Source organism: Aphelocoma coerulescens, chromosome 3, assembly GCF_041296385.1.
Source record: "Aphelocoma coerulescens isolate FSJ_1873_10779 chromosome 3, UR_Acoe_1.0, whole genome shotgun sequence".
NCBI lineage: Eukaryota > Metazoa > Chordata > Aves > Passeriformes > Corvidae > Aphelocoma > Aphelocoma coerulescens.
In genome coordinates, this window is record NC_091016.1 from 104,707,694 (window position 1) to 104,735,230 (window position 27,537).

Consider the following 27,537-nt stretch of genomic DNA (forward strand, 5'->3'; position numbering starts at 1 on the left):
AATATCTGCAATCCAGAATAGACTGTCACATTATCCTGAAGTAACAGCGACAAGTAGACGTGCCTACTGGAGTAAGGTGTGATGCTACAACCCAATAAATACATTCTGCCATTCAGTGTGGATTATTAGGCAGTATACACACTCACTAAAATCTGACCAGAATTACCTCACACATCAGGTTGCCACATGATGTGTGGGAAGTAACCATGACAGTGTCTGCTCTGATCTGTGTAAACCTTGCTTAACATTAACAGGAAAAACACTAAAAAAGTGTGTAAAACACACTTCCAAGTAACAGACTGGAAGAAACAAATATTTTCCTTTGGGGAGTGCCTTTAGTGTCACAATTTCCAAAATGTCTTAAAGCATTGTGTCTTGAATTGAAAATCACCATTTCAGTTTCTACTATATAATACTTATGCTTTCTTTGCTAGAATTTACTCTCAAAGGTTATACTGCAGATAACAGTCAGGACAGACTACACAGTTCATTGTTATAACCAGTAATAATGGATGTTGCACAAGGTGATTTTCTTCTTACTCATCACAAACATCTGGAATGGTTAATATTTGCAGTACAAGACATAGGACAACCCTTTTCAAAAACAAACAAAAAACCAAACAAAAACCAAAAAACCAAACAACCAACCAACCAAAAGAAGACGTGTCCTATTTTGAAGAGGAACTGTATCAAAATAGTGTGCTTTTACTTACAGATATATATTTGGAGTGTGCAAACAGAAACTGGATTATTCTTCTTCATATAAACTCTGTGGACTGCTCAGTTAAGTGCTACAGAATTATACCTGTGGATGCCTCTTAAAAACAAAAACGTTGGTGTGATTTTTAGTTATTAATTTTTTCATACAGCTATATTATGGAATAAATTATCAGAATAATAACACTTTAAAGAACAAAGAACAACTTTTATTACTTCAGAGTTGACCACTTCTCCCTATATAGAACTCAGTTCAAATCAAGATATATTCATACAATATTTTTAATTTTATCTAAGGCTAACTTTCTTCAACAAGGAATAGCACAGATATTTCGGATCTAGAATATCATCTTTTCAGAATAATGCTGTGGCAAAACATACAGCCTTCTTTGAGATCATATTAAGGACTGTCAGAATGGCGTAGCTTTGGTTTTTTGTGCCATCTGGGAATATCAGTTCACAACAGAAATGAAAATTTCCAAATGGCTGAAAATACTCATACTGTACATATGCATATTGTTTTATATGAGACATATTAATCTAAACCATCTTTTCTTTCTGACTTCCTCAAAAATAGTTACAGAACACTTGTCAAAGAAAGAGCAACTAGAGCTTAAGAATTTTGAGATGTTTGCTTCCAAACTAATTAGTAGCTTTCTACCTTAAAACATCAGAGGCAAAATTTTAACCACCATATTGATAGCTAAGTACTTTACCAGGTGAGATTGCAACTAAACATTTCCAGAATATGCTGCCACTGTTCTTCCATTGAAACAAACCATTTTGAAAGATACACTGCTCCCTAATCAAACAAATTCCTCTTGTTAATTAGAACTAAGGTTTTAACAGATGTCCGCATGTTCCTGGCAAGCACTTCACAATCTATAGTTTAAAGCATTTCACAGAATTAATTAATAGTCTTTTTCATGTTTAAAACAAAGAATACAAGCTTAAAGACCACAGGGAAATGATAATTAAATGAAGAATACAATTATTAGTCGCTGTTGTATTGGCTATTTGCAAGAATGCAATCTCATCCCAACTGGGTTAGATGAAATCATAAAACACTTGTCTGCACCTTTAGCCTTGATGAGATTGTGATATTTATGTTCTCTTGTAACATAAACTTCTTTTAGCTGATCATGAACAACCAACTGAGAAAATATGTTTTGGATTTGCACGACAGATATTGAAGTAATATAGCAGAAGGTTGTGTGGAAAACAAAAAAAGAGATGTTATTTATGATCTCTCTCGTGGCTGGCCAACTTTCTTCTCTTATTGGAAGACCTATTAGTATGTTTTCTCCCGAGGACACTTCTCTCAAATGGCTCTTCTCTTAATATCTGTTTTCTCTGCTTCAAAATATCAAGTTTACACTATTGTTTTTTCCTTTTATGTCACATAAATTCATTCTTCAAAATAAATAAAAAAGGTGGTAACAGGAAAAAAACTTTAAAATCTGATTTGTATTTCAGTTGAAAGCAGACACTTTGTGGACTCCTAGTGCATCTCTAAACAATAGATGGGGAATATACAGTGGCCTAGAAAGCAAAGAAAATATTTGCCATTGTTGACAGTGAAATAACAAGACCTTTCTTTTAGTTTGTGTACTTCTGGATTCAGTCTCCTGCTTAGAATGGCTCAGTCAATTCTTGATTTCCCAGATCCATCCAAATCCACTGTACCCTCTTGGCACCACAAAAGTTTTAAAATGAGGGTGAACTTAAACCAGATTATTTTATATTGTTTAAGAATGGAACTAAGAAGCTGAACCTTGATCTCCAGTGACAGCTCTTATACTCTTCCCACATGGAGAGAGTAACAAGCAGCACATCTGAACATTTTGAAACATGCGTTAAACCTTTCTCAAGAGTAACAGCTGGTAAGAGTGCAACATGCCCAAAGTAAGCACTGTCAGCTTTTGGCAAATATTTTATTATTCAAGGTAGATTTTTTTGGTATGCTTTCCATCTACTAGTGTATCCAGTCTGACTAGCCACTTTTTATTCAACTTCATTTCTTCTAAATGATCTTCCATCTCTGCTGCATATTTCCCAATTATTAAATCATTTCTTATATATCTTTCTGTCTTAGAGACAATACTCACATTTTCAGAACTAATCAGTTTGGATCTCATCTTTGCAGTTTAAGAATACTAGTTTGCTGCTGCTTGAAATAAATGAGCAATGCATCAAATTTATTTTACAGTATGAATTTATTTTACAGTATTTTATTGGAAATGTAGATTTGCTCCACAAAAGAGTGGGAAAAGTCAAGTGCCATGCAAAAAAGATTCCTGACACAATGTCTGCCACACACAGCAGATGGTGATAGCCAATGCAAAGGGTGGTTGGAGAACACAGAAATGAGCACTGCAGAAGTAATCACTGAGGTTAGAAGCACACGTTGAAAAGATATGTTGGTTTTCTTTTTTTTGGGTATTATTTCTAATTTAAATTAATATATACATTTATGAAATCTTTGTACAGATATTCCTAAGCATAGTTAAGGATAAAAGACCTCAAATCTGATCTCAATATTTGTGTTTTGCAGCACTTGAAATACATAAAGATTGAGCTCAGGGTTTATAATTAATATAATAATTAACAATAATAATAATAAAATATTAAAGAAACTACCTAAAAAATGTACTACCACTGAACACAAGATCTGAAGTGTGAATAGGCAACCTACTAGTAGTGACAATTACAGGCAACATAAAAATAATTTTTAGCATTTTATAATGCTAAAGTGTTTACATTGTGTTGCACAGTGTAAATATAATGCCACAGTGACAAAATTTGCAACAGCCAGAACTGTTGCTGTGGTAAGTATTACCAAATGGTGAAGGACACTGGAGAGACTCATCATGTCTGAATTACAGTAGAAAGTACAGCCAGGAAATGCCTTAAATGACTTATCCACTGAAAGGCTGCTCAAGAAGCTGAAAAGCTTTGAAATGTATGTGTGCGCCTGGATCATGTCTCCAGACTCACTCTCCAAATGTGGTAAGTCCTTTCACACTTCCACTGACTTCCACATGAACAGGAGGCTCTCAGCCCCTGAGGAACTGCACTGCCATTGCCATGACTGAGCTCACACATACAAATTAACAACAAGCATTTGGACCTGTCTAAAGCAGTTTAATTGGATTTAATGGGACAACTGGTATGCACCTAAGGATTTGGGTCTAATTCAGTAAATAAGGATTCCTAAGCAAAATTATCATGCTAGAAGTAAGAAACCTGTCAAAGAAGAGGTTTCCCTAATCAATATGAGGCCTACAGCAAAACAGCAGTTGACTACAAAGCACTAAGACAACTGGTTCCACTGGTTCCTGTTCTGAAACAGGAATGTAAGGCTGTTCCTTGGATAAAACAATGCCCGCTCCTTTGTTTTTTTAACTGACAAAATAAAATATAGTAGTAAGGATTTAAAAATCACTTACATTGATTAAACAGTTGTGGAAATTCTGAGCCATTATTATTCATTTAGTTAATAAATTTCAGTACAGTTCTGTTGAGTCACACAAATGGAAAATGTGGCCAACTGGGTGGATATATGGCTCGAATAGTATACTGAGACAAAACATCCTGTTATGTTTCTGCAACATAGTTTAGCTTATTGATTTGAATACATGGATTGTGCAATTCAGACAGAAGAAACAAAGACAGCAGTATCACTTGGGACAGAACACAGGCACACAGGGGCAGTAGGTAAATGGCCTGAAAGACTAATTACAAGAGAGACATGACCCAAACTATGCCTATGGAAAAGAACACTAATATCACCTACAGCAGTCTGAAAAAACATCTTTAATCATTTTATACCTATTCTACCTTTATTAGACATGCCTGTTTTTAAATGGGCAGCCTGAAACAACAACAACATCAGTATACAAATATATCCATCAATTAATTAGATCCCACTTGGATACATACAGTCATACATGGTGAACTTCACACACTATTTATGCATATATACAACTAACAGACTTGTTATACAGTATGATCACACAAAAGGGGAATCTTCATCATCACTGACCAGTACACGTGCAGATAGGAAATACTGCTTCTTTCTCTTTGATCAGCCTATGAGATTTGTGCTCATTCCTTTAAAAGGAGTGACAGTCATCTTGGAGGTGGCAGAAACTGCACATTTCTTTGGGAAATGCAGCAGCCTCAGTTACTGCATGCCAAAGACAGAGAAATGCACCCTCATCCTTCAGCTCAGAGAGAGCCTGAATGATTGCTAGGAGCAGCAAAGGGCTGTGAGCAGAACAACAGGAGATGCTGCCAAGAACCAATAAGCACAGCAGTGAGGAGATGACTGAAAGCAAAGATCATCCTGCAAGGTCACCGGGAGAAGAAGGTCACTCATTTATAAACCTTGTATTTCCATTCTGCTTCATCTGACACTTGGAGTTCTCTAGTGCTTCTATTAATTATTCCAGTTCATAGCCTAAGAGAATCTGGCTTTTTGAACTTCAAAGCCATTTGGATCCTCTTTGGAAAGCTCTTTATAAGGAAGAGGTTCAGGTCCCACTGCCTCAAAGCTCTGGCAGTTTTGGGCTCTCTCACAGCTCTCAGTTCTCAATGAAAGCTTAATGGAAAGTACACTTTTCCACAAGGAAGATAACATCTTTTACAAACTATAAAATAGAACCATTGGCAAGTACAGCATAAAGGGCTCATTTGAGTATGTACTGTATCTCCTACAGATTTGATTTACCTAGCCATGTGATTCTCCATTCATGTAGCTACTCTCAAAAAGGAAAAAGGTGCAGTGGTATTGATGATACAAAAAGTCCAGGCAAAGAAAGCATAGCAAGTGTGTCAGCAGTAAACCAACTGTGAAACACTGAAGCTGGAGTCCAAGCTGGGATAACTAATAACATGTTACCTTTAAATATAGATGCCTGTAACTGTGCCAGCAATCTGTGAAGTTGCACAGCTAGAACTGTACTTTACTGCCTTAGATGCAGCTTTTTGATATGAATTTTCATTTGTAGTATTTGGCCTTTACCCTCACACTTTTCATTTGGAGGCAAGTCAAGCTGAAACCATTTGAAGTGTACCCAATAAAGGCTGCCATAGCTAGCATTAATCTCCAAACATACACTTTTTTAAAAAATCAAATTTCTAAAGAATATTACTATGATCAAAGAGTTCAGGTTCCTCATCAGCTTTAGATGGTATGGACTATCACCATAAATCTTACGTGAATTGTATTACAGTGATGCTTATTTGACAACTCTTCTTACTATCTGCCAGCGTAAAATGTCCTGCAAATACAAAGCACTATCTAAGAATGCTGCACATGTGCAACTCTATGCTGTTGGAAGCTGTTAATTTAACACTAACATACTGGCAAGGATAACAAAAAATAGAGAATAAATATATCCTTTCAGACACAAATTCTCTTGATTTCAGTAAAGAAAATTTCCTGTCAGATTAATGCTGTAGAAAACAGAAGATTTGGTCCACTGTTTTAAAGATTGTTTATTTGAAAAAATGTAAATAAAGCAATTTCCTAGTATTGGGGTTTGAGATTTTCAAAGCAGATATAGCTATACTTATTCTATAAAGGAGTATGTCCTTTATAGGGCAGACAATTTGTCCTTGGGCAGACAAGTCCCCCTGCCCAAACTTTAAAAAATCATATTATTTGACTAAAGAAAGATTCTTTATAAAAACTAAACAGAATATTTGTATAAATGAATATTAAAAACATTCAAACTGTATAATACTATGAATTGGTAACTGACATATTAGTAGAACAAATAAAATATTAGGCTGGATCAATAGTTTTCTGACTTTACTTCTCATTTAAGTTCAAAACTTTGAAGAGTCTTTTCCAAAAATATTCATGGTTTATTCTTCTATGGGAGCTGTGCAATTTGGGAATGAAATTGATGAAAATTAACTTTTACAGATTTCTCGGATTTTCCCCAGAAACTGAACAGGTATTTAAAAGTTTTATACTATGGATGAACAAGAATTTACTCTGCAGCTAATTGTACAGAGCCATTTAGAGTAAGGAACACAGCAGCATTCAATTTTGCTCACCTGCAAAAAGACAGATTCTTCACAGCTCTTGGTGGTACTGGTCAACAACAGGAGCAGTGGTGGCAGCTATGACATCCTCAATCATATGTCAAAACTCAGCTCATTTCCATGAATGGCTGGTATTCCATACTGTCACAGGATCATAAAGAGGCAGAAAGCTCCTGTGACTAATTTTTCTTTCTTTTTTTTTTTTTTTACTTTTCTACCTTTTTTTTCCTTAAAGACTAAATATTGCTTCTACAGATGACACAAAATATGGCAGAGTTTTCATTTACTGTTTGTGGTTCTGCTGGCTGTGAATGTGATCTGAATTGGTAGATTTGCAAAATGGATGGCAAGGTGTTTTCCTGAGTTGACAGTAGTTGTACAAAGAAATTTGTCTGTTAAAGCATAAAGCTAAATTAATGAAAGATTTGTGGACATTTCTTCCCACTTTTATGCAATAATCTGTATAGATTTCCTCATGCCAATCTACCCACACTACATCAACAACAATAAAGGTTTGCCCCTAAACATCTTTCAGCTTGCAAATCTTGAAAAATATCACATTTTATTAGACAGAGAAACCATAAGGTGAAATGCCCTCTTTTCTCTGAATTTATAAGCTTTCAATACAATAGACACCATAAAGCTTTAAGATTTAGATTCTATCTCCAAAATGTTATAAATAGAGAACATATTCTGCTTTTTCATTACAAATTCTCTAACCATTGTGACCAATGATGTGCATCACATATAAAGAATGGTGGATGTATGGTTCCTCAGAAGATACAGATGCACTTGTTTAGCAAACTTCTGAATGGAAAAGTTTAGGTATTTCTCTATAATTCAAGAGTGTCTTACTGAGAAATGCAAAGCCCTCAAACAGATGTATAGATATTGATCACTACCATAAGAAAACTATATTGCAATACCACAGAGTTTTTACAAAGCCCCTTTAGCAGGTTAATATGTCAAAGTAATGTGTAACATATTTTAAACTACAAATCCTTGAAGCATACCAAGCAAGAAAAAATTAAATTATATTGTACTAAATGAAGGTTAGTTTTTTTGCTGGGTATTGAATTCTTCAACTCTTCACTGAAAATCTTTGATGCAGAATTGCAGGTTCAAAAATAATACAGTTCTTAACATCAGCAAGTGTCTTTGTAAATTACAGGTGGTACTTACTTTCTATTTGCATATACCAAGCACCTGCAACTGTATTATCTGGGTTCTTTTCAGTCCCATTTACAGGTAGAAGAAAATTATAGAGACTAAGTCCAGAACCACACAGAGCATGGCACTTAGAAGCAAATTCAGGACCTTGTATTCAGAAGCACCAGCACCTTGATAATCAAGTTCCTGATTCTCCCAATGGCCCTTGTGTTCAGTTGAAATCAGCTCCATTTACTGGTCTGAATTCTGCAAACAACAGATGGCAAACCCATGTTTTGGCACAGAGCTGTAGATACTGGCTGAAGTCTTCTGGAGAATCACGTTTAGGGTGAAAATACAAAGGTATCCAAAAATGTGTTATGAGTGGTTATGTCTTCTAGATAGAATGGACAGTGCTGTGTGGTAAGTGCTACTGCTTATGTTATGTGCCTGAAGTGTGTAGCTTTTTCTCATAAGGATAACTTAAAAGATTAATAGACACAGTGTGAACAACAGAAATCGCAAGAAAACTTGGAAGGCAAGAGGGGATAATAAACAGTTTCATACTGATGTGCTTTTGCTTCAAATCTTCTAAACTGCATCTGCAATATTTTTGAAACTGCATCCTCACAGTAGGCTGTAGTTTACACCATAACTTAAAATGCTATGCAAATCCATGTTAACATATATACTAAAGTCTTGCTAGCAAAAAATATTCTGTGTATCTAATACTGTTAATTGTGCTTACCATATCATTTTCTGCCATTATGTTTTCAAATATTAAATAAATTATGCAAAAAATATATTTCTAATGGTATCTGGTTTTAAGCATGTTCTCTGGCACTGAAGGTGATAGCAAGTAAATTAAATTCCATTAAAATGAATGGAAAGGTGTGAATACTGATCTAACACCATTTGAAGCTTTTTTAACCTTTCTCTTACTTCTAAAATTATCAATGTAATCTTAAAAGCTTCTCTAGTTTCTAATGCAATGATATGTTCTTCATCACTACTGTAGCAAAGAAAAAAAAATCCAGAGGTGAAATTTCCTTTCCTGCTTGTTATGATGACATCCATACAATGGCATTTCCAGTCACCAAAAAAATTACATTAAATCTATGTGTAGAGTCTTCAGTGTCCACTTAGGCAAAACTCAAAATAATTGATTGTGTTTTCAATGTATTAGTTTTCACTTTAGTTTGGTTTCTTTTTCCTCCCCAGAGTCAACACATATTCAATGGAAGTTTTGAGCTTTTCTTACTATTTATGTTAATTATACAGACTTTTATAATGTTCTTGAAGAACTTGGTGGAAGTCACAGCTAGAACAAGACAAAAAAGAAGTCATTTTCATGCCTGGAAATAGAGGTAGAAAGAGACAAAAGAGCCAGGAAAGAAGAGCCAGTATAACCAAAGTTTATAGATGAACAATGCAAGCTGAGTGAAGAGCTTGTTTTATTGTATAGTTGCTATAAAAAATAAGGGTGCAAAGGGAGAATTCTGACTAAACAAGAAATGTGCAGACTGCTTCTCAAGCTGTTTATTTATGTCACTCATGGATAAACTCAAAACAACCTAAATCACTGTAAAGATTAGGATTTTAACTGAAAGGCTTCCCTATGTTAAAAGCTATAGAGATGGTTATGTAGTAAAGAATTTTGGCCTATCTAGGTCTAAAGAATAATTATTGGAAGAATTAAATGGACTCTTCCAGTTCATCAACAGCTACAGGTATTGCTGGCTACCCAAAGAGTGAGTAATAAATGGAAACATCCAAACAAACGTTTTCACTGTCTTGTACCCTTTTGTTTTACAATCTCCTTGATGGATTTGATGAACTCATGCCTTCCCCAAAAAACAAATAATGAATTTCTAGTAAAAATAATAAATTCTAATAACACAAATAATGAATATTTTTTTTCTCTTTACTGACTAAACAAAACAATATTTTGAAACTCATTATCAAAATAAATTCTGGCAAAAAAGCACAGACTTCTGTAAGAACAAAACAAATTTTCTGAATTAAAATATGGAAGAAGGCTATATCAACACTCCAATTTTTAGATACTTTAAAACTCATGTTTTATTAGGCTCCAGAAAGAAACGTTTTTCATGGCTTTAATGCATTATAATCATTGTTCCTATCCGGCAAGGTGCTGGAGGCTCATTCTGTTTCCAAAACTAATGCAATTGGTAGGCAAAATCACTCTGTCTGCATAAATGTATATGTAAAGATCATAGCAATGCAGAAAGGAGCTCTATAAAGGTGTTAGGGAAAGAACATTTTAAAATAAGTGCCTAAAGTTTCCTTAATAAATTATTATGAATTCAGAATCTGAATGTATGGTATGCACATAGACCAAAACTGGAATCTCCCTTTCTGAAAATTTTCAGGTACTGGAAAACCCATACCCAGAACAAAGCAAATCTGTGCAGTATGCATTTCCCTAGTAGCTGGTCAAACACATCAGTGTTTGGAGTCCTTTTTCTAGTTAGAACAATGAAAGTTCCAGCTACATGACACCTTAACTTTAATAAAACAAGACACTATAAACCAGCAAGGAATAGGCTTTCACAAGAGAATGATCAGGTTAGGTTTCCTCCTGTTTCAAAGAACTATAATTTGACAACTGAATTCTAATGATAACCCTGGAAAAAATCCATGGAGGAAAATAAAATCAACATGGACGCAAGGATTTGCCTTTCATTGTTTCAGTGCAGAACAAAGGACGGGTAGTTGGGAGAGTGGTCTGTGTGCTGTATATAACCTGAATAGAAGACTTGAGCAAAGACCCCCTGTCACTCTGTCTTCCTCCAGGGGCACGACATTCATTTACACAGAAGATAACTCCTGAGACTGCATAATGTGCAAACATGAATAAATTTTTTCCCTGACAGTGAAAGATTTGACTGTAGTATTATTATCAACTAATCTTCTCCATTAATTCTACAGCTTGCAAAGACAAGCACAAAGTGCATTTTTACAGTAAATAAAATATTTCACTGAAAAGTATTTTGACAATGCATTGACATACATATTTCTTTACGTAAGCCAAACTTGTAAGAAACTTAATGAATTGCTTTTATATCACCAACATAATTTACTGTTGAGGTGCCTACACAGCATGGATCTTTAATAGAAAAAAAATACCATCCCTGAAGACTGTACAAGTCTATGAAGCTGTTTCTCAATATTTTCTAGAAAAAAATGGATCCACTTCCAACAGTTTTCCACTGTCTGGGGGATATGTGATATGGGTCTGAAAGCATATAGCTGACTCAAACAGAATTCATGAGTGTATATGCTCAAATTTGTTAAGTGTTGGGTAAGACCGTATGAAGTATACTTTTAAGAATAAGATGAAGAGTTTTATCTTTCCTTTCCTCTATTTTTGGCATATCTCTCAAACACAGCAAGACGTCAACTCAATGCAAGAAAAATAATCTCTGAGAAAAATTCCTCAGGTGGCATGCCACTTCTTAGCAACTGATAGATTTCTACTGGAATTATTTATCTCCTGAAATAATCAATACATAGAATCACAGAATCATTTAGGTTGGAATAGACGTTTAGCATCATTAAGTCCAACCATAAACGTGACACTACAAGTCCACCACTAAACCATGGAGCCTAAGTCACTAGCTGTGATCCCCAAGAGCCACTTCTAGACATCTTTTAAATACCTCCAGGGATGTTGACTCAACCACTTTCCTGGGCAGCCTGTTCCAATACTGGACAACCCTTTCCATGAAGAAATTTTTCCAAAAATCTAAACCTCCTATGGTGCAGCTGAGGCCATTTCCTCTTGTTTTATTGCTTGTAATTTATAGATACTGATACCTTCTTTAAGGAAGAAAAAGGATAACAGTCACATTGCATTATTTTATGTAGCCTTTCATCTGGAATCAGTGTCTATGCTTTAATGTCAGAGTAAGTCTACAATTCTAAACTAACAAGTAAAGAGGATATGCGGCTAATTTAGGTTTGTCTTAATTGTGCTTCCTACATAAGCTAAGTATACCTTGTTTCTGTGCACAAGACTGACTGTACTTCATCAGATCAAATTCCGATTGATTTAGGTGGGAAGGGAAAAAACATCTATACTTTGCTAAAGCTGCACCACTCTGTTTAGCAATAATGATTTTGTTTTCAGTTTAGGAGACAGAATGTCTATTTGTCTACTGAGAAAATTCTACAAGACAATATCCACTTGTCACCAAAATATTAATTAGGCTTCTAGTGTCTAACTGTAGTCCCACAACATAATCAATGGATAATTTCTCAATGCTTCATATTATGCTTCAAGCATGTAATAGCATAACAAGATCTACAGCCGTCTAAAGACTTGCTTACTTTTCTTTGAGATTAAACTCACCCATATCATGATAGATCCAGTTGCCATTGGGAATCAGAACATTTCTCCCATATTTAAAAAAAAAAAACAAATTCTATCTCTACAAACATGCCTTTTTCTCAGATTGTTCAGATTCTTTGGGAGAAGTCTTCAGTTTAATACTGTGTCTACTAACAAAGTATGTCTTTTTTTTCATGGCCTGTTTCTTCCCTCCAAGGTGAACATGAATGCAGAAGTCTGGTTCCATGTCCAAGCTGCATGAGATATGAGTACCATTAACTGCTTTTCACTCTGCCATGCAGTGTCTGTATTGGTGTAAACTGCCTTCATAGAGGTGTAGGAAAGAGTATCTCTATCATTACTGTGGCTTTAAGCTTCTTTTCACTTTCTGTTTTGTATTATTTTTTCTTATGCTCTACAATTTGCTATTGTATATTTGCTAATCTGGTAACAGCCTTGATGATACACAATTAATAGACAGTTAGTATATATAACTTTATTTCTATATATTGCTTTTCATTCCAAAATGTGTCCTTAAGTTGAAAATCTACTGAAAAATGCAATTCAATTATTAAAATTATTCCTATGGCATAAAATCATGACTATAACTAACATACTTCCCTCCCCCCCCCCCAAAATTTGGGGAAAAAAATTAAAATTAATTTCTCCATGCCTCTGAGACCTTGTTTTTGGAGGTGTGATATTTACAGCATCATAAAGTTAAGTTTCTTTAGCATTCTTGTTATTTCCTGATTATTATATTGGATTATATATTGGATTATATATTATTATATTGGAAATTTTCTTCTGAATTTTAGACTCCTCTCTTTCACTCTCTGAAGTTTTCTATTTCCATTCTGTGCTTCTGTTGTTTAAGTACGTAAGTGTGCTTTGCTTCCTAATGCTTTCCAACTAGCAAAGCATTTACTGAGCTTTCACAGTCAATACTCTGTGATGGCAGAACCAGCTTCTGAAGATTTAAAAAGCTGAGACTACCACTATTCAAATAACTCATGAGAAAGGGTAAAATATATAATCACCAGATAGCTTAATGTTTTTAATACATATTGAATACAATTTTGTTGCAACTGGCAAGAGACCACTAAGTTAAGCTTAATTCCATTAAAGCCAGCCACTATGACCGTATAATAGGAATGTTTTGCATAATTAAGTTGATAGAACTCTTTGAAGATAATGCTGCTGTGATAGATAAGAGAGTGACGTGGACAGTATGCATTTTTCAAGAAGCATTTTATAAGGCTACACATCAAAGATAATTGGTTATTTTAAGGAAACCTTACACAGAATAGAACATATTTTAAAGAAGTGGAAAGTGCAGAGTTCCATGAAGACACAAAAATTTTGTTTTTGATAACTGTAAACTATAAGACAAACATAAGTCTGTTAGTAGCATGGACACCACACTGGACATATGAGAACAAAAAAGCATCAACCCATGCAATTTAGTACAGTGAAATTCCACTAAATTGAAAAATAAGGGTGTATATATTTCTGTCCTAAAATTTTAGTCAAGAAATGCATCCTTTTCTGGACCATTAGTGTGAATAGAAAGGAATCAATCTTTTCAACTTTATGCCAGTGCTTCTACAAAAAATAGTGTACATGGAGGTATTAACTATGAAGTTGTGTCTCCATTTTTTTTTAATTGAAGATGAGATGACTTGTCTGCTTGATATTTTTAATTTGCTTTTTTATTTGCTTTCCCCCTTTTGGAGAAGCTGAGTTAAGATAATTTGGCAGCCCTACCTAGAACTGAGATTTATTTGATTTTAGAAAAATCTCTAAAGAAAATCAGAGAAGTTTATAAATGCCTTTGAGTAAATTGTATAAAGCATTATGAAAACGTACCAGGGTGACAATTGCTGCAGTGGAGTGAGAGAGATTAGATGCTTTGCATGTTCTCTGAGCCATGAATTATGATATTCAGAGTGGGTCTATCTCCTTTGAAATCAAGTACTCCTAATATCTGAAGATCTAGCAACAGCTGGCTCATATCTTCATATTCTCAGCATAGGCTTCTTCTAAAGCTCATGAGTCTTATCATTCTTTCAGAGCAAATATATGCAAACATGCAGGGACAGTTCAGTATTCAGAAAGTGTCATCAACATTTGGTAATTATTACACTGCTGTTTAGGAATGATAACTAAAAAAAATGTCATTTATTCATAAACATTAGAAAACATAAACATAGCCTTTCTGCTTTTAATGAATATTGAAAAGTTAGTAGTTATTCTTCAGTTAAACTCGTATGACAAGTTTTTATATCTAACCTCTGAAATTGTTTCATAATAAGCTCTCAATAATGACAGACTCCACTGAGTTGCTGTCTAGAATATCCATTGACTGACTGAACCCCTGATGATGAAGCAATTGTATTCCCAGCAGCATCTATGCTTATACAGCATATGCATATATCTTTGGTTTGATTTCATTTAAAACTTTATTCTGAATTCTTTTGCCTACTTTCCATATGTCTATATTTTTACAAGAGATCTGGAAGCATTAAATCGATGTGCTTAGTTTATCTACTGATTCCATTAATCAGCCTTTGACTACATGCTTGCAATCTCTCTCGAATACACTTGTTTTATGTCTGTCATAGACATCACCTTTATTTGGAGTTGTTTTAAAGAATATTTTACAATGACGTTATTTTAAAGCTATGCCCTGGTTATATTAATTGCTTTAGTCAAATGCTGATAAGGTTGGAATGACACATGACAAATCTCCAGATTAAAAGTCATTTACTAACCATTATGTTCCAGGGGTCTTCTACTTCCATTTTTGCACCAGTATAGTAGAAAAATTCTAAAGAGTAGACCAGCAAGGACATACTTAAACAGCCGGGAGAACATGAAAAGAATGAACTCTTCATCTTATGCTTATAAGTATACTTCATACAGTCTTGATAGCTTTGACAGCTTTTACTGTTCTTTCAAGTTTCTACCATATGACTGTTTTTGAAGCATTTGAAGCATCTGCTTTTTAGCAAAATATGCTAAAAAGCATTGGAAAACCTCCTCCATGTTCAAGCTTCCCACTCTTACAGATAACTCCTATTTTTTCATGGCTAGAATGAGCTTTTTTGTTTTGTTTTGTTTTGTTTCGTTTCATTTTATTTTGTTTCCATGGACATTTTTATCTTAAAAAGTCCATTTATAAAGGAACTAATGGAAAATGTCCACCTGAAGAAAATTAGCTTTGCAGTTTAGGAAAAAAATGAAAGCTACTGAGGATGTGGAGAAGCAAAATTTTTTCTATTACAGACTTCAAATATACTGCATAACAACTAAAAAAACCCTGTCTAGTTGTGGCAACAACTAAAAGGTCATATAAAGATACTCCTTAGAAAAACCACAGGACAATATGGTCTTGTTTGTTAATCTATTGTCTCAACTACTCACCTCACCTACTTTGGTAAAGTTCAGAAGTTTCAGTAAGATGCAAGTTACCCCAATATGAGCAAGAGAAATTATAGTCTAGGGAAATGAACCTTGCTGTGATATGGCAGTCCTTGCCATCCTGCCCTTGCATCTTCACCACAAAGTTTAGCATTTACTTAGACCTAAGAACAACATTTAAACTCCAGGCCTTTAGTACTTAATTGCAATCCCAGTTGGAGTCTGTGCTTCCACATTGGCATACAATAGCTTATAGGACATAGCCATCATAAACTTTTTCTCAGTGATTCCATATGACAAACTCAAAACAAATGTGTTCTCATACAAAAATATTATATTCAAAGTTATATTTTACTAGATGTATTCACAGAATTAATTTCTGATAATTTGATCTAATTCAAACATTTTAGATGCTTGGCTTTGTAAAACAGCTCAAAATTTATTTTGCTGCCATTCCTGATTTCAATCAGGAAACAAGCTTTTCAGAATGTTTGTGAATGAGTCAGAATGCATCTGACATTAATACATGTACACCTCCAAAGATAAACACACAAAGATATCAAAAACTTCCTTGTGATGTCATTTATATTATCCAAGTAATTAATCAGTCAGACAAGACATACATGAAAAGAACTTCAATTATAATCCCTGGCAGTAGCACAGTGACAGAAAAATTACATTCAGGAAAACAGGAAGAACACAACTGTGAAGCATAACTTGTGCAGTGAAGTGAAAGAGATAAATTCAGTGTAAAAATCTACTCATGCCACTGAAAATCAAGCTAAAACAACACTTGTAGTGGAAGAGAGTGCCTCAACTTTCAATCTTAAACCATTCTAGTTTCCAGAGATTTCTGTCTAATAATAGCCTTACATATCTTTGCCACTCTAAACTGCTGTCAGAGAACAACACTCATTTTCCTTATACCTGAGATCAGGAGGGGACTAACATTCAGGTGATTTTTTCTTCTTTTTTTTAATTAACTCACAACTTACCTCTCCATTCAGAAAGTTGTCTAGAGTGCCATGAGTATTTAATGCAGTTATCAAGAATATTCATCTCCTAGAGAGTTTCAGTTCTTTACACCTAACTTTGAATATTTCCATAAAATGGAAGCTGAAAATATTCCCTCTCTACAGCCACTGGAGAGAGACAGAGGTAAATCTCTCTCAGAGACAGTAAAAGTAGCTATTACCTCTGCCCCTTAAACAAAACTCTGAAAGTTACAATAAATATTGGCCAATCTCTATCTTCACCCCATTGTGTAAGCAAGGTTATCTTAAATTCTTATTCAAATAATAAAAAAAAAATATTTATCTGTTGAATAAAGTAGTTTATATACAGCAATCAAACCCACTCATCCGTTTCATACTCACAGATCCCCGGATTATGATATAATGGCTGAAAGCTATCCACATATGTGAAGTAATATTCAGCACCACTCTGATGAAAACATTGGCAACTGCTAAAATGCTCACAGAAATAAAAGAAATCATGCTGAATATTTATCCTTTGAACTATATATAGCCCTGTAGAATGATGTGGGCCTGTGAATTACAGTAACAAAACCTGTTGGCTGTTTTTTGTAATAGGTGGTGGAGAAAGAGGTTCTTGTTATGATAACAGATGTGATTCTGAATAGACTTCCACAGCAAAATGTATTACAAGTGGGCACCAGAGGACAGTCGAAGTTTTCACTCATTTATAGATATTAAAATTGTGTAAATTATGTACTGTTGCTGCTTTAATGCTTTTCTCTAGTTATTATTCTGCATCATGATGGGGATAACTTCCTGGATCATCAGCCACACCCAAAGGCTTTGCCCTAGATATTCATAGATATACATACTTCCATATGTACTTCCAAGAAAGAATGAGCACTCGACCCCCTTGCAGCAAGATATATTATTGATTAAAGAATGGTGATATTGTCAATTTCTAATAAAGCTGCTGCCACTATCTCACTTCTAAATTATTCTGAAACACTGCCGAAATAAAAATTACACAGTGCTTGATTTCAGTCTTGTTAGTTCGTTGTTTTAGAATGGCATTGAATTCAGCTGAGTATGCTGGACTCATTGAACCTGTTCAGAGAGCACTTTGAAAAGGAAGAATTTGACCTCCCTTTTCAAAGGCACAGAGAGGTAAGCAAAACATCAAGATCAGATTTTTCCTCCTACCTACTCTCAACTAATTCCAGTCTGGTGTGGGGTTTTTTTTTAAGAGAGTATTGATCGAGATTTTAAGAATAGAGTAACCACAAAAATTATAATTTTATTTCTTAGCTGTTCCTGTCTTTGTTGTGAATAATACAGTGTTCTGCAGTTTACAAATTAATTACGGTACCTCTGTTACACTTTCCTCAGAATATCAACTGACAGGATAAGAGGCAATGGGCACAAACTAAAATAGAAGAAATTCCACTTAAAATTTAGAAAAAAACTTTTTTCACTGTGAAACTGATAAAACATTGGATTAATTTCCCAGAGAGTTTTTGCAGTCCCCATTCTTGTTGACACACAAAACCCAGCTGACATGGACAGTGTCATGGGCAACCAGCTTTTAGCTGGTGGGCTGTGAATGGAAAATCTCCAGGGATGTCTTCCAAACTCAGCTGTTTCTGTTATTCTATGAAATAATTCCACCTTAAGGCATCTGCTGAACATGCACTTTCAGCATAAAAGCTCAAATCATGACTGCATTCCCAGAAGAGAACTGAGCAACTAAGAGCTCAAAACCACCTTTGACACTGGAGGTCAGTATAGTATTTCTTGCCTAATAATCTTAGACTTTATTCTAGGCCAAAGCTGGTGTTACTGTTGCATTCCCAGGGCATATGTTGGCATGAAAAAACTCTTATTTAGGCAATCTCTTTAAATAAATATAGTAATAATATAGCAATCTGATATCCAGTGCCTATTTTCTTTGTAAGATGATTATTAACTGAAGATTCAGTCCCCCTCTTCTCTTGGCTAATCCTTCACTTACTGAATGTCACCTGGAGTCAGGTAAATGGCCAGCGTTTCAAACAGTCCAGTTTGGTACATAGAGTTCAGAGGCCACTGCATGGTCAGAAATGCATTTCAGTACTGATTTATTATTCCATTTATAGAATGCTAAACTGATAGTGAATAAGACGTTTTGCCATCAGAATATTTTTCTGATGCTGCACTACACAGTTTGCCTGTTTTGTCTGATGCAGTTTATGGTTTTGTCTAGCCTACTGGGGCATGACTAGACACACTGAAGGGGAAGGAAACCATCCCAAAAAGTCAACTCCTTCCTAGTTCCAGGCAACCAATACTGCTTCACTGATTCAATCCAAGAGCAGATTCCTTTACCACACTTGAACACCTGTATTGTGAGAGAAATAAGAAGCAGAGCTTCTTTCAGATCCATCCCTCCCTTGCCTGTTAGTTTAGTTAACAGTGCCAATTACTTTCCTGACCATGAATTGCTTACAAGAGCTCATAAGAGCACCAGATGTGAGGAAAATTCCTTTTCCTTAAATCTTGAATGGCCATAAAAGTCAGGATAGATGTTTGTCATTAGTCATTTAATACTGATAGGTGTTGTTAGACTGTCCAAAACATATAATATATCCATACTTTTCCCCAAATCTGGAAGTCATTGGCTATCTAAATGCATAAACACTCTTGGATACATCAAAGTTCTTATTTAAAAGACTTATTATTTCATTTTCTGAAAAATTTGGCAAAACTTGTCTCAAATGTTGTGCTAAAACAGCTTCTTCCTTGACTTCAGAAACAATTATTCTGTAAAAATAAAAATTATTAATAAAATTTTAAGAGGTAATAAACAGTTTTTAGTATTTCTTGCTTACCCTTCTACTTTAAATTATTTCAAGGAAAAAGTCCTATAACCAGGAAGCAAAGAAGTCACAACAGTGGAACCCGAAAGGCCCAAGAACTTCCAGACAGGAAACCACACATGAGATTCATTTTGAACAATGCACAAGAACACAATCTGAATGTGCAAGAATGAGAAGAAAAATCTAGTGAGGATTGGACACTTCTAATATACTTTGTTATACAGCAATATTTAAATAATATATCTGGAAATGAAAATTAATATATTAAAGGGGCCTGATTTTATTTACATGTACATGTGGCACTTAGGGACACGGTTTAGAGGTAGACCTGGCTGTGTTAGCTTAATAGTTGGTCTCAATGAACTTAAAGGTCATTTACAACCTAAATGATTCAGTAAATGATTCAGATTTTGTCTGTGTTCATAGCAGTGATGAGAAGTAAGAGGATGAAGCTCATATTGGAAATGTGTGCATTTCTAACAGTGCAGATACGCACAGTATCCTTGATGAAAAAGGTACTACTGGGGAAAGAGAAAGGGCCACCTCAAGAGAGGAAGTATTCCCTAGAGGGACATAAATAATTGTGGAAGATAGAGGACTTTTCTGTTGTTTTTTTTTTTTTTTTTTGTTTGGTTGGGTTTTTTTTTTTTTTTTGCATGGAGTACCTCAGATGTAGGAAAATAGTAAAAAATGATGCCTTTCTTTCTCCAATCTACTCAGCATTTAAACATTTCTACTTTAGGTCATCTACTGTGCCTTCTGCATGGCAGTCATGAGGTGCAATTACTGGGGCTGTCCTCTGCCAGCTTGGATCACTTTCTAAGAGGAAAAGCATTTGCCTTCAGCTCTTTTCCCTACTCTCATGCATATTTATCTATTTTCTAAACCTAGTGACAATGGAGGAATACACACTTTGCAGAAAGAGCAAAACTTAGGCATCTAGGGATGCTTAATGCAAGGGACACTCTTCTGGGGCACAACCTGAGAGAAGGGAAAAGCACAGCATTTGGCCAAAACAGGTACCGTGCAATGATAAAGCCTTTAATATTTCCAGTTTCCAGCAGAACTGTTGACAAAACTCAAGTCAGAGTCCTTAAATTGCTGACACCATTTTGTTTCCATTCAATCTGATCCAGCTGCAGCTAGGTGAATACTGCAGTGAGCGAGCTGTTGAGGCATTACCAAGACTTTTTCCATTTAAGTCAGAGAGGTACTGCCTGTCTAGAGAGGTCAGTCCAAGAATATAGCAAAGCTCATGGTAGCACATGATAGAAGGCTGCTTTTGGTGTTTATTACCCCATCTTGGTATTAGTTGGCTAGATTCAACGTGTTTGCACACTTGAATAAATCCTCAAATCAGCAGTATCAAAGGCAGCTTTTCTTACTGAAGTGCTGCCATGCATAGCTTTATTAATGCCAGCCTGAATTTCTTCACGACACTCTATGTCTTACATCTGTCGTGAAGTGAAGCTGATGGAACACACCTGGTAAATGATGTACTAATGCCAACACATCAACTCCTATGGATTGCTGCTAGTTTCTAAGTAAATAGCTAACTTTTACATATGGCATTTTTAGCAATCTGGATTGTTCCCCTACTTCTCTTCTGTTGCATTTGGAATGAGCAAAGGCATCTGACTTTAAGAAAACGCCTAAACTCAATGCCCAAACTCTATTTTCTCTATTTCTATGTAGAATTTACTCTAAACATTTATTTTCCTTCTAGTCTCATACTAAATTAAACTGTATCAGCTTTAAAGGGTTCCCTTACCGTTCAAAGCATCCATAGAAGAGAAAGAACAAGAACACAAGCCAGGTACTGGGAAGAATATAATTACAATTAATTCCTTGGTTGGATAATTTGGTCTGGTGATAGAGTTGTGATTAAATAGCCATATTAATTATTTAATTAAGAATTTGTTTAAAATATAGATCATGGTTTCCAAATGGCTGAGGAAAATAGTTTCCATTAATCTATACAGAACAAAATAAAGACTGCTAGAGTCATCAGCCGTCCAGTTTGTTCTAAAGCATAATTTCTATCTTGCCCTTTCTTTCTGTTGAGACACCTCAAGGCTGAAAATTGCACAGGTGCCTTGGGATGCCAAATTCCCATTCACCTTCATAGCTATCCATAGCCATTTGGATGTTTGAAGAAATTCTGATATCAGAGTATCTTACTAATGTAAAAGCACCCCTGCCACTTTTGGGGGTACTGCAACTGCAGCTGCTGGCTGCCTGCCTGCTGGGCTGTGTTTTCATTCCCCTTGCTCTTCAGCTGCCAGACAGCTCTCCCGGCCTACCCCTCACAACTCTTGTTGCTCAGCCATCTCCATATTCTTGTTTGCCTCAATCTGACCATCATATCCACTAAACAACTGGGGTTTCTTCTTTCCCAAGTTTCCTTTCCTACAAAAGACTGACCTTCTTAATATCTAGCTTCATGCATAATTCAGAACAATTCTGAAAGTGGTGTCAAGCTCTGTTCTCTAATAGGCAAAGCAGAGTCTGATCCTATGAAGTCTGGTAGGAGCTTCTGGTTAAATTCACTGGATTTAGAGTCCGAGCAGAATTAGGCCATTTGATGCTAAATTCTTAGGATGTGTCTGAATAAAAATAGTACAAATACTGTGTCATTCAAGCTCTTCATCCATAATATATTCATCTTGAAGTGCACAGCTGCCATGCATATATTTATGTAACTACTATCTGTAGAAATATTTAAGCATTCAGTTCAACTCTGAAAAAAAATATTTTGAAAAGTTAAGGAAGGCTAAATGGTGAGCACAATTAAGAGGGATAGTCATTAGACATACATGTCTTCAGAAGGCAGCAAATCACTAACATTTTCACCTGAATCACTGAAGATGTATAACATAGCTAGAAAGTGTACAGAGAGGAACAAGGATGGCCAGACATATGGAGAAGTGAGGAATCTAAGCAGACCACAACTTTTGAGTTAATAAGTAGACAGCTTAAGGTGGCAATGATAAGCATTCACTTTTCACAGTCGAAACACTTGAGGCAATCCATAAAATCTTCAAACACAAGGCTTAAAACAAAGACAATGTAATTAATTTATAGAACCTATTTTCATAACGTTATTGAAATCAATAATGTAAGCATGTTAAAAAACAAGACTGGATAAAATCATGAACAATTGAGACACCAGAAGCTTTTAAGCACAGTATGACCTCCAGCCTGAGAGGACCAGACACAACAGAAGCTGGATATGGATCAGACAGGAACGCAGCAGCATTCCCCACAAACCCCATTTCCTGTATTGCTTTTCACCATCACCTACTGAGAACTTTGGTCTCTCCCATTTCAGCAGCTGTCATGCACTTGCCCTACACTGTTCCAAACCTTCACAAATAAAAATGCTGTATGTAACCTGGTCTATGTATGCAGTAAGGGCCAAGGGCTACAGGAACACCTCTGCCTCCACACCCTGTCCAGCTGGTAGAGCTATGCGGAACCTCCTTACACCTGCCTCTACTTTTCCAGATTTTCACTTCCTTCCTTCCTAACCTTAACTGTGCAAAGTCTTTGATGCTGCAATACAAGCACAGTCATATTAATCACCAATATTTTTATTCTGTTGCATCTCTGGCAGGCTCTTGGCAGTATAGCAACAAACAACCCAGTAATAAATGAGCTTTTAAATGCAGCAAGCTTTACTATTCAGCAGATGGCATGTGGTCTCTGATCAAAACTTAACTTATACAACCCCTGCATAGGCAATGCCAAATAGCAATAACACTAATAAACAATATAAGACACTGCTCTGACCTCAAGTTAAGAACACAGGTCAACTATCTTCCTAACTATACCAAAATCTATTACTTCAGGAGCTCTTTTCCTAAGCTACACTAACACACTACTGAATTGCAGCAAGGTAGGTAAGTAGGAGCACAGTGCCTATTAAATCTCCATAAACAATTAACTTTTGCCGCTGAGCTCTACAACAAAACAACCTGTCTGCTGCCATGGGATGTTGTTTCACTTCATGTAGGTCATTGGTGAGGTAATAGACAGTTTTACCCAGCAACAGCAGAAGAGTAGCAAAATCCCAGCACAACACATCCTTTGATTGTCTTAATAAAAATATAGATCAAGTTTATAGCAGAAGAAATTGAAAAAAAAAAGCAATTACCTCACTTAAATGTATTTCAAATGCTTGTAAAGTATACAGAATTTTACTGATAAAAATATCCCAACAAAACATACATTCAATGTAAAAAAATGCCTTAAACTTACCTCTTAGTTTACACTGATTTAATATATTTTTTCTTCTACTTTTCAACTTTCCTTGCATCTTGGGAATATAGTGGTTTTCTCCACCCGTTTCCTTCCTCTCACCTCCTCCCCCTCCAATCTGGCCTCCTTTCCTTCCTTGGAGGTTTTTAAGCTTTAATTTGAGAGTGTAAAGCTGAAAAATATTTGATACAATTTTTTTTTTTAATTAGAGAATTGAGCTCCTCACCATGGTTGAAGCATTTCTGGGAACAGCACCAAAAAGCTGGAAGCTACTGCACTGAGTAGCCACAGCATATCTCTTAAAATCATCACTCATTTATTTTTCCCAGACAACTAATGTTTCAGCATTTTACTTACAGACATGACTGCAGTTTAGGAAACTAGAAATGAGTCCGAGTCTCTTTGTTCAATTTTGGAACGTGAAAACTAGATTCCCAAATTCCAGCGTGGGCCCATCTCCAGCTGGAACAGGAACAAGACTCACCAAGTGGGATTTGACAATGTATGAGCTGAGGCTTAAGTTAGGCACATTTTAAATGAGCTCAGAAGGGTATTGATGATTATATGTTCCAACTGGAGGAGGTAGTTGTCAGTCTGCCTGCAGTGTGCATGTCACCACACCAGGGAAGGGGAAATATTTTAGCGCTTGTGTGGGATTGGGCTTGCTGAATGGAGCACTTGGGAAGTCTCCTCTCCTATAATTTGGATATTGTTGGGGAAGGGAGGAAAAAAGTATAGGTTAGATATAACCTTTAGGAACTCTGCAATATGCATTCACACTGAGGAGTGTTGGAGAGACTTGGCATTTCTATATGCAAGTGAGTGGAAGCCTACAGCCTGTTTTAGGTTTCCATTAACTGGCACTAGATTGTGCTCACAGCCTGTATGTATACATTTTTTTAATCTTGATTTAGTATGGCTAGAGGTTGTTTTCATTTAATAAAGAACATTTTTCTGATATGATATAAGATTTGTGGTAATGCTAAATAAGTCATATCTTCTCTAAAGGCTTACACATTTCAGATATGTGGGTAAGAGTAGTCTTCCTCTCCATTCCTTTTCTGTTAATTCATTACATTTCAGTCTTTCCTTTTACATTACTGCTGCTTGAACAATAGCAAATTGCTCCTACAATCCACTTATTTGTGAAAAACTCAGCAATTACATCTCTACTTTTTTACACAATCTATCTGCATATTCTTTCAAAGACAGTATTTCCCTTTTAGATATTATACTGACTACAAACTGGACCCTTTGCAACCAGAAAATAAAATGGTTTAGAGTAATTGAATGTGTATATTTCTGTGTATTTAGTAAACATGTATTAGGCATATAAAATCAGTTCTGAACTAGTTTGTTGCAGATGCATTAGCTTCTCATTTTTCTCAATCAGAATATGATACATTGATAACTCCTCTTGCTCATTTTTTGCATCTCTAAGTATTGTTTATTTTCTGTTTCCTGCTGCTTACATCATCTGCTGACTTCATTAACATGCTGTTCACTTGCTTTCTTTAATACTATTAATGAAACTGTTAAATAAGGCTGAAACAGAAACCAATCATTATAGCAGCACATCGGACAACTGGAATGTGTCATCAGCCAAGGTTTCTGCAGCAAGGTCTAAAACCCCATTCGTAAAAATCATTCCTTCTAATTGGTTTCACTAAGTTATTCTTTTTTCAGTTGACTGATGTTTAATTGTGGCATTATCAGAAAGCCATTAGTGAAACCTTGGCATAGAAAATCTGCTTATGTACTTGCTCTTGTCTAAACCAAACCTACTGGAAAGTTTGGATTTGCTTCAGAATGGGTTTTGAACTACTTCCTACAGTTCTCCTTTCTATTTACCTCTTCATACTGACTATTTCATACCATAGTTTACCCTTAGAGATTTGAGATCCTTGAATTAACTCCATGCAATTGATAAAACAATTAGGTTCCTTTAAGGCTGTGCAGAAGGATATGTGATAACAAACAAATAATATTAAATAGAAGATAATATTATTTACTTAAACAGACACACATAGTGAGAATATATATGAACCACAGACACAAACAATTCCAAATACATTTCCAGCATAACTAAGGGAAGCATGAGAGGTTGCTGTTAAACATCAAAAAACATAAACACAGGAGGAAAAGACCCATTTTACCTGCAGTTACTGGTGACCTGCAAACACACTAACTGAGAATAAATTAGGCTAGAAATGAGAAGGTAAATAACAACCATCAGGAATGTGAGCCTTCAGATAAGTCTTCCAGTACACGTAGCCAAGGCAACGAACCTTATGCCTTTAATACAAAGCTGGCTTGGTTCGAAGAAGGAGTTGTCAAGGGGTTCCTTGAAAAGGCAGTGTACCCATCCCTGATCTCAGACATGGTGGCCCTATCTGCCTTCCAGCTCTGCAGGCACGACAGAAAATACCAACAATTCTTCACCCCTAACTTTGTCTTTGAAATTAGTGATTCACATTTTCTTCGTATTGAAAGTCTGGAATAAATACTACTCAGTTTTGATGAACTTCAATTGACTCATGAAATCTAAAAATAAAAAAATGGAATTATTAATCTTCATTACTAAGAAGACACAAGCTGCTGAATTTTTAGTCTCAAGGTTCTGGACTCTAAAAAATTAGTTAACAGTAAGTACACATGGGGGAAAGCTTCAGAAGCAAGGGCACTCTTGAAGACAGTGGATTCTGGCACTGACCAAGGTTTTTGTTGAAAAGCCCAAGTTCACTGCTCCTGACATACAGCAACTACATCAGGGTCTGCTGCCTCCCAGTCATATCAACACAAACCTGGCAAAAATGGATATAATCTAGACCAAAAGAACATACCCTTTTTCTCCTTTTGGGGCCAAAAAGCTGGAAATCTCTAATGGCTTAGAAAAGATGGAAAATATTTGAATTCAGGTGTCCAGAACTATTTTGAACCTGAGAAGTGACAGAGCTGATAGAAAAGGACAATTGGGCATTTTTGTACTCATCATATTTTGAGTATATAGGTAATTTCATTATGAGGTTTTCATCTCAGAAAACACTTGTGGGCATTCAAAAATTTCAGCATATCTTTTTATACAAAAAAACCAGTCTCAATTAAAAAAGTTAACAAATTATTTTTAAAGGATATGTATGTGATTTCATGGAATGAAGCATTCTTGACCCTCCATGGAGCATTCTCCTCTAAGTTTTTAACTCTTATCAGTGGAAGAAGGAGCTTTGGTGAAAGTTACTTAACCTTTATAGTGTATTATTTACATAGACTACTTAAAGAAAACTAACAGGGCTCTTACTCTAGGTACAATCTTTTTTACTTGGCTGAATAGTTCTTGGCCTTTTGAAAGCACACGATTCATTGTTTTCATCAGCCTATGATCATAATGATACAAAGAAAAGTCACAGTAATTATAGAGCAGTCTTCATAAGAGCTATATTTAATAAGCTATGTTCATCCCTGTTCCAACTCCACTAGCTTCTGTCAAAAGCAAGGATATATTTAACCGTTATGTGCTAGCTTGCATAGCTACAATTATTATCCTTGAGAAAGCAGTAATGCTTTGGCCCTTTCAGAGGGTAAACCTTACTTTCCGTCTGTTAACAAAAATACTGAATAGTTGAAATAAATTGAGAGTGCAATAAAGGTTCACAGACTTCAAACAAAGCATTCTTTCTGAAATCATGCCTATAAAAGGCTTAATTGTATTTTTACCTTTTCAGTTTGATAACAAAAATGGTGATGA

General features: G+C 35.5%; 1 protein-coding gene across 1 annotated transcript in view; it reads right to left on the reverse strand.

Annotated features, from left to right (window-relative positions):
* The window catches only part of DLGAP2 (DLG associated protein 2), a 304,303-nt gene extending 280,438 nt beyond the window's left edge, over window positions 1–23,865 (reverse strand). The window contains exon 1 of the mRNA XM_069011493.1: window positions 23,793–23,865. Within this exon, the coding sequence (XP_068867594.1) occupies window positions 23,793–23,850 (58 nt within the window). The 5' untranslated portion in view covers window positions 23,851–23,865. The remainder of the gene's footprint in view (window positions 1–23,792) is intronic.
* Between the last annotated feature and the right edge of the window lie 3,672 nt (window positions 23,866–27,537).